Source organism: Acipenser ruthenus, chromosome 19 (assembly GCF_902713425.1).
Source record: "Acipenser ruthenus chromosome 19, fAciRut3.2 maternal haplotype, whole genome shotgun sequence".
Classification (NCBI taxonomy): domain Eukaryota; kingdom Metazoa; phylum Chordata; class Actinopteri; order Acipenseriformes; family Acipenseridae; genus Acipenser; species Acipenser ruthenus.
The window spans coordinates 8,420,158-8,429,371 of record NC_081207.1 but is presented as its reverse complement, the minus strand read 5'-3'; the positions used below and the strand labels follow the sequence as shown (position 1 = coordinate 8,429,371).

The following is a 9,214-nucleotide window of genomic DNA, read 5'->3' as shown; positions in this document are numbered from 1 at the left end:
TGAAAACGAGTACAAAAAACAAACAAACTATTATGCTTTTTATAAAATAAACATGGTTGTGTGCATTTTTGTGTTGTCTTTTCAGGCGTGTCTAGTGCACACCACTGAAACAATCAGGGTGAGATACTTTATGGACAGGTTGCTGGAGCGAAAAAGGCCTGTCATGCTGGTGGGAAACGCAGGCACTGGAAAATCTGTACTGGTGGGAGACAAACTGGGATCCTTGGATCAAGAGGAGTACATGATAAAAAATGTCCCTTTTAACTACTACACCACGTCTGCAATGTTGCAAGGTAGGGCACATGGTGCAACTTTGGTTATAGGTACAGTGAATTCTGATGCTAGTCAAGTCTGTTTCAGCCAACAAATTTGAAAATGTTCTTAATAGTGGAAACAGGCATGCTTTGTCCAATGTTAAATACCTGTGTGATTTGACCCACTATAGTATGCCCTTTGTGTGTCAAAGTGTGTTGCATATATCTGTGGGCTTGATTGATCTACTTGCCACCAAAGTTGTGCTTTGCCAGTGGTGTTTGTGATGCCAGCGTTGCCATTCCAAGAACACCCTGGAGGCTGTCTTGATGGACCGATTATCAAGAAGTCCATGAGAACCTTCTGCTTTCCCAATTATTGTTGCTGAAGAGTTGCACACAACTCTCATACTGCTTGGCCTAGCGGATCACATGACATGACCACATACATTTTGAAGATTAAAACATTTTCAATATTTTTTGTATTTTAATTATATCCTCTTGGACCAGTCAGTGTAATTAATGATCGACAGAAAATAAGTTAAGTAAGTTATTTGGTCATTTCTAAATTTTTTATGTTGTAGGTCGAGGTAAAAGTGTAGCAAAGTAGAGTAAAGCATAATGCAGGCTTTGTAATGCACAGGGGTACATGGCCCATAACATTGCATTGTATGAACCATAATGAGTCAGGAAATGCACAGTAGCTGAAGATATCACACCAGACCTGTGAAGATTTCTTATCTATGTATCTTCTTCTCTTCTGTTGTCAAGCTGTCCTTGAAAAGCCTTTGGAGAAGAAAGCTGGTAAGAACTATGGGCCGCCTGGTACCAAGAAACTAATCTACTTTGTTGATGACATGAACATGCCAGAGGTAGACACCTACGGCACCGTCCAGCCTCATACTCTCATCAGACAGCATATGGATTACCACCACTGGTAGGGCTGCCTTTGGATATCCTTAAAATGAAACCAATATGGATGAGTTGCACTGCTACCCAGAATGTTGCCTTCTGTGTTTTTAAAGGCTATCTTGATGACTGAGCCTTTATTCAAGACAAATGCCAATATTAAAGTGGTTATAGCTTACAGAATCATTAAATACTCTCATCTGTCATGCACTTTTATGTAGGCCTCAGATGTGCAGTTTTGAAAGAAACAAACATCTTCATTTTAGAAAATCTGGATAACTGTGCTCAAGAAGGCTCTGTTTGTGTGCCTTACTTTCAGGTAGTTTTGCACCTTCTAGGTCATTGTACAACCTTTTTTTGTTGTCCATACAATAATGTTTAATATTTAAGAAATCATTCTAGATCTTTAAAAAATAAGACAACAACAGCCATTAATCATTTCACTATAAGCAGACTTGAATTTATTCGAATTAAATGAAAATCAAATCATTATATAGACACTTGAAAATTGAGCTAATTTCATCTACTAATAGTATATGAGCAAATCAAATTGGGCCTATACGAAGGCCAAGAAAGATGTTCTATAGCATTTTCTATATCTTTTAAGCATTACTCATTTTGCAGTTAAACTAGATTTGTCTAGCCTTGTGTGCCGTAAGCAGTTGGTTGGCTGGTCTAGCTGAAGAAAGTTCATGTAATAAATAAAATATGCAGAGTAATACCTTATTTTCTATTGTGAACAATTCCTCTTTGATGTGTTATTTAAATCCAGACCTATCTTTCTACACAGACCGTATTTATGCATTGGTCTTTAGACCATTCTGAAATGTTGTAAACTTGCCTTGTAAATGTATTCTATCATTAAAGGTATGACAGAAGCAAGCTGTCATTGAAGGAGATTCACAATGTGCAGTATGTCTCCTGTATGAATCCTACGGCTGGTAGTTTCACCATTAATCCAAGACTTCAGGTATCTTTTGCTTTCTCCATATTTATTATGAAGATTTATAACTGAGCTTGTGGGGACAGTTCAGGAAAGCTTGGAAAACACGATAATGAAAAACACGATATTGTGAAACCCTTCAAAACGTAATTTCATTTCTAAATCGGACACCTGGTATGCGGCATTAAAAGAAAGTAAAACGATAGCCAAAAAAAATAGTTCTGTACAGAAGTGTAGAATGGAAAAAAAATTGATGTATTTTACAATGGACATTTATTCAATTCCCCCTTAATTTCCATTCAAACTATGTAAATAGCATTCTGCAAGCCCTCTGCAAAAATAGTCATCAATATTGAATCTATAGCAGTTAAAAAATACTTACTCATTCCAGCAGTGATTACTTTGACTTTGTCCTTATGGAGCAAAAAAATAAATAAATCAATTTTGACTGCAGGGAGGCTAAATGTGGTAATTCACCTTTGAAAGAAAAACTTTTGATGCAAGCAGCATTACATATAGACCCTTTTCCTCTTATGTGTTTGAAGCGCCAGGTGACAACCCTTATCAACATTTTTTGACATACAAATCTCTACACCGAATTTATCATCTTCATAATGTACCCCTGTAGTGCTAGGTACACATTTGTCCATTAGTACTCTTTGTTTATAGGCGATGTTCTAAAAGTTTACTCTGTGAAAGTGTTCTAAATCCTGGTATGATAAAGCACAGGCAAGCATGGCATATCAGGGTCAAGCATAGTCAAAAAAAAAAAAAAACTTTAATACACAATTAATTTTTTTGTGTTTTAAAAAAGGGCCTATAATCATTGAGTTGGTTTTTCACATACTTGAGCCTGTATGATTTGAAACTGGATTCTTAGGGATCAGTTTATCTGGTTCCAGAAGCACTATTTAGATCTACTTAGAGTGATATTGTAAGGTTTTAAGGGGGATTTTTTTAAGCATCAGTAATCAAATGAAATGTTAAACGGCCCATTGGTCCTATGAAGGAAAAACTGCTCTCCTCATTATATGGTTTAAACAAAGTATCCAGTAGCAATTGGAAACTTATGTGTAACTTTGAACTGAAGCTGACTTTGGAACATGCCGTTTGACAACTGTTTCATTAAAACATTATTGACAGAGGATATGCATGCTACATACATAACATTTTAGGCTATATTTGAATACCTTTTCAAAATTAAACTGCTAGATTAGAGCAAAATTATATACACTGAAGCATTATCACTGTATTAACTTAGCTCCCTTGTGTGTAATTTGCAATGTTCTTTGTCTTCCCCCCCCCAAAACAGCGTCATTTCTGTGTGTTTGCACTTTCCTTTCCCGGAGTGGATGCTTTGGCCACTATCTACAGCTCCATCCTCACGCAGCATCTGAAAGTGGGGAACTTCTCAGTGGCTTTACAGAAGTCTGCCACGCAGCTCATTAATCTGGCCCTGGCACTGCACCAGAAAGTAGCTTCAGTCTTCCTGCCCACCGCTATCAAATTCCACTACATCTTCAACCTGAGAGACTTCTCCAATATCTTCCAGGTATCACATTGTTTTCCCCCTGTTGGTTCATATTGTCACATAGACTATTGCAAGCAAGACTGTCACTTACTTACAACTCCCATGATCCAATTCATTTGTATTTACTAAAATATTATATGAATATGTTTATAGACAGCTCAGGATCTTTCAGCCAATCAGAGTGCATGTTTTGCCTTCTGTATTTCATGAAGAAACCCTATCCATGACATGAGCAGTGCCACTTTCAGTTTTTACCGTGCTGTATTCTTGACGTCATCTGCTTTAAAAAATCATACCTGAGGCACCTCTCAGAATTCCATTCAACTGCAAAGTCCATTCAAAATGGTGACATCACAATTGACTGTGTACCTCAACCACTTAACAGTATTCTCTTCATCAACCTTTTCCCTCTTTTCAATGAAATTGACAATGGACTAAATAAAAGTTGGCATTGATTCAAAAGCAAATAAAGCTGGATCTGTAACTTGTGGATTAATAGTGCAGCAGTGTATAACAGATTTATAGGACTGTGACTGTCTGTGTATGGGTTAAATCGGCAGCCTGTAAATATACCTCTACTCGTGTCAATATTACCATGTTCTCCGTCCAATAACCCTAAAATATAATGATCTCTGTTTACTACATTCACCCATAGGTAGTTTTAACTGCCTTCCTTCCTTTGTCAGTGTGTCAGTTGTCAGTCCCTTAACTGCAGTTTTCTCTCTGCTCCCAACTCTGCCCAGCTTCTCGATCTCTAGCCCTCTTTACAATGTCCCACTGGCTTAACGCATCAATTGACAGTTTGTTTTTTTGTTGTTTTGTTTTTTAACCCTTTGCATACTGGGTGCTCCCAACATACGAATGGGACCATTACACAAACTTTAACAAGGTTTCAATTATTCAGTGTTGCACAACTCATGCATTAATGCATGGACTATACATTTTTCAATGTACATTTTAGAGGAGGAAGGCAGTTCACTCAAGGCTTCCCTCATGCTAACCTGTTATAAGACTAGCACTGCCACTGCTACTCTTTCAAGCTTTTGTGCAATATAAGAGAGGACCACTCACCCAATTACATGCATATTTGTATATTTTACTTAATACGAGTAACTTAATAAGGTGACTATTGTGTGCTCGTTTGCTATTAAATATGTATATAATCTTTATTATACTAAAGAATAGTATGTGGTTGTGTGATTGAATGACCTAATGGAGGAATGAAACCCATTAATCAAATACAGACACAATGATAACTTCAGGAAATGTGTGACTTTATTTGCAGCTTTTTCTTTTCATGCCTGCCAAATCTCTGGCAAACAACCAAAAGTAACTCTGTCGAAACAACTTTTCAAGGAAACAATTTGATAATTTTGTGACTGAATAGAAATGGAAATGCAGTATTGCAAAACAGATATAGAGAGAGGTGTCACAGAATCTGAAACCTGTTCATCAAACTGTAGATAATGACAGTGATTTTTAGTTCAAACTATTGTTGAAGTTGACACCCTGGGATCCTTCAAGAAGCTGCTTGATGAGATTCTGGGAACAATAAGCTACTAACAACCAAATGAGCAAGATGGGCTGAATGGCCTCCTCTCGTTTGTAAACTTTCTTATGTACTTATGTTCTCTTTTCAGCTAAGTAAGAATTGGACCTGCTTGATTAACTTTGTAAATTTTACTAGGGCTTGCTTGCACGCTTAGACATATTGTAAGATATGCTTGTTAGTCACTGAAGAGATATGGGGATTGTAATATGCAGTCTTTTCTGAGGGTTTGCATTTTTTGCAGACTGACAGGTAAGATCAAACTGCAGAACAGGGCAACAACAGCCCATTATACTGCTTGTTACTTTATACTTTCCATGTTTCACAATTCTCCAGAATACAAAGAGACTTGGTGTCAGGCATTATATCATTTGAAGTGTTGGCCCTACTTATTCTTTTATTCTTTCTGCAGTAGGTTTAACTGCCTGAAGTACAGATTGCATAAACAAATTGTCCTTGAAGAAAAGAAAACCCCCCTTTTTTAGTTTTATTTTTTATTTCTTAGTGTTTACAGCATTATTTAGCATCCACCTTCTAGACGTCAAAGCCAGTGACCCTTAATAAAGAATTAAGCTAGATTCTTTCTTTTAAAAGTGCACCTAATATCGAATGACAGGTAATCTCTCAGAAACATTGTTTTTGAGATTCAGACATTCAGAATTTATTAGAATGTTCGATGTCCTTGCCACGGGTTCCACCTTTTTATTCATTTTCTTCAACATAATTATTATTTTGGCGGTTAGGAAATAGGTTCGCAAATTGGCCAGTTTGGCTTGAGACAGTTGCGTTCTAAAAATCCCACGAAATCACATGAAAAACTTCCTCGGGACAAATTGTTTTTAAACATTCTCAAACCTTTAATACTGCTAAAAAAAAAAAAAAAAAAAAAAATCCCTGTTCGATAAGGGTAAAAAGAAAATAAAAATAAATAAATAAATAAATAAAATCATATGCGGAATTTTAAGGTAGCTAGTGCTTTTTTTTAATCTGTCTCTGTATTGGACTGAGTCTCAAAAATATAGCTAGCAGTGTCCTTCTCCAAAAAGCTGACTTCAGACTAAAGTGTTACTTGCTGTAGGGTTGCTATCTTAAAAGAATGATTTGCCTTGTGTCACATACAGCCCTCGGCAAACCCCAAACCCCTTTAACCCATTAGCAGCTACACCGTTTGGTTGCTATTTACCCTATGTTTCATTGTGCTTTACATATCACTATTCCTTTACTATATTGTATTGTCAGTTCAAACTACATTTAACCGAGTATTTAATAATAAATGAACATTCAGTGACTGTTCAAACTCCTACCTCCTGATAGATTAAATGATGAGCTTAATTGAAAGTAGTTCTGAAATGGATGCAACACGTGTACATGTCTAATCATTTTTAATTGTTGCCCTTTGAAGGCTGTTTATTTTTATTGGTGATTTTAATTTGTCCTTGTGCTAAGTTACAATTCCTGAAACTACGACATTAAGATCACAATGATTTAGAACGTCGAGGTTCTTTTATGGCTGAGAGTTTTAGCTAGGACTCGTATAAAAGTGTAGGTCTCAAGGTTATGATGGTGTTAAGAAAGTAGGACATCTCCTCCTTTGGGATGTTATTGACATGCTGTGTAAAGCCAAAAAGAAGCTGTGCTAGAATTAGAAAATTAGCAGGGTTCTTTAAGTTTACTGTATGTGTGAAGCATAATGAATTTAGTGATTTATAAACAAAATGAACTGTGGTTGGGAGTTTAGAAAAAACAGCAATATGTAGCACATATTGGGAGGCTGTGTGGTCCAGTGGTTAAAGAAAAGGGCTTGCAACCAGGAGATCCCCGGTTCAAATCCCACCTCAGCCACTGACTCATTGTGTGAACCTGAGCAAGTCACTTAACCTCCTTGTGCTCCCTCTTTCGGGTGAGACGTAATTGTAAGTGACTCTGCAGCTGATGCATAGTTCACACACCCTAGTCTCTGTAAGTCGCCTTGGATACAGGCGTCTGCTAAATAAACAAATAATAAAATAATAATAATAACATGCTTTTGTGTAATTGCCCCTAGATTAATTTACTATGCAAATGACTCGCTGTAATGTAATGTTATTTTGAAGCAGTGTTGTCTTGGCTATTAACAGTGTCATAGCAAGTTTCTCATGTCCAGCCTCATTCTAAAGTATAGGGGTTGAACAGCTACTAAAATGACAGAGTTGAATAGGTCAACAAGTGTTTGTGAACTATATTTAAAAACTGCTTGGATTTTTTTTTTAAGTATTTATTAATGGACATGCAATTAGTCTACTAGCAGTTGCTGATGTCACTGTTGCATTGGAGTAGTTGACTGATTGATTTTAAACCTAATACAATATTTAGCATTTTTACTTTTGCAGTAGTATACAATAATAGTTATAATACATGCAATTGAAAGGGTCTGAACTATTAAGAGAACATTGGATTGCACATTTATGACTCACCTTGCTCCTTTTTGTTCAGGACATGGTTTTATATTTCACTCTTGTTCTAAAACTATAGTGTAGTGCCGAGCTTTACGGTATTCATGCCAATGCAATACCTCAGGTATCCTTTGAGAGCAGCAATACATGCTATACGAATGAATGTGTTTATGTTTTATCAACCTGTGAGAATTTAAAAATATATATATATTACATTGTTAGGACCCGGTTGAGGTTAACCTTGTGTAAATTAATTTACAAACCATCAGTCAGAAAACATAGTTTATAATGTAACACCACCAACTCAAATGACACTAGCCAGTCACTGCAATGTATTATTGCAGTCAAACAATAGAAGCTTGTTCTTTGTGTTCTCGAGGGGGTTCTGAATTACTGTGGTGTGCAGTATGAAATTATTTATGGGAACACAGTATGTAAAGAGGAAGGATTTTCTTTTGTCAGTAGTACGTCTATATATACAGAGAGAGAGAGAGAAAGCAAAATGCATTAAGGAAATCACAATATAATAATGCCTTTACATTCATATTGAGTTGGAAAATGTGATCAGAAAACATCTTTTCCAGTTTTTTGTCCAACCTTTAGCAGCATCATGGCTTTAATGGAGAATCTCCAGTGAATCGGTGCTTCCTGTGAGCCTGTTGTAGATTTCGACAAAATGATTTAGACTGAACTTTGGCTTTCCCTGTTGCTTGGCTTAACCCTAAGGCACAATGCAAGCATCTTCAGGTTGGAGGTTTACAGGTTATTAAACTTGTGTAGCCCAACTCTTGGGTTTATAGTCATGTGAGCTCTGTTATGTTAGCTTTTCATGGGATATTTTGCCTTTTCTAATTAACTAATGTTCTTTTTCAACCACGGGGGAGTGCAACTGTAATTTCTGCCCCCAATGCAACCATGGCAACTGTGTGTTAGTAAATCTTTATACAGTCACAGTTGCAGTAGGGCTGAATTACACCTGCACACCCCTGGTGGTCATTCCTAATACCTCACTTCAGAAAGTCAGCTTTTAGAAGTCTTCTATTTTGAAGTACATATTACAGCCACTTTCCAAATAGCATTCTGTGGAATACATAGACATTACCGGTATATGTTTGTTTATTCAGAACTGATCCATAAACCTTATGCACGTCTATATACAAATTCCATCAGCATTCTGAATATGGTACCTTTTCATGTGAATATTGGATTAAAAATGTATTTTTCACGTAATTCCGTATTCAGGTTTGGTATGTGTAAGCATTATGCTTCCTGTATGGCTTCCTTATGTAAACAAACCCACCTCTCATCATGCATGTCTCTGTAATGAAATGCTGTAGCCAAGCAACATGTTTCCAGAGTTGTTTGACATGTTTGACACAAAGAAAATAACCTTTCAAAAGCACTTTTCCCATAATCTGAATACATTCTGTTTTTTTTCTCATCTTATTTTTAATCATTTCTGTTCCTTCCTGTACTTCACATCACAATGGCATCTGACCCAGAGGGTTGCAATATATCTGGTCAATTCATATTTGGTGTATTCCTCTTTGCTCATATTGGCGTCAATATTAATCCTCTCACCGCACACCTCATAATCAA

The 9,214-nt window shown here is 36.5% G+C and overlaps 1 protein-coding gene across 1 annotated transcript in view; it reads left to right on the top strand.

Annotated features, from left to right (window-relative positions):
* The window catches only part of LOC117424597 (dynein axonemal heavy chain 9-like), a 138,722-nt gene that overhangs the window by 47,595 nt on the left and 81,913 nt on the right, over positions 1-9,214 (top strand). Inside the window, exons 38-41 of the mRNA XM_034041106.3 lie at positions 86-293; positions 1,023-1,188; positions 2,028-2,130; positions 3,416-3,655. Coding sequence (XP_033896997.3) covers positions 86-293; positions 1,023-1,188; positions 2,028-2,130; positions 3,416-3,655 — 717 coding nt within the window. The remainder of the gene's footprint in view (positions 1-85; positions 294-1,022; positions 1,189-2,027; positions 2,131-3,415; positions 3,656-9,214) is intronic.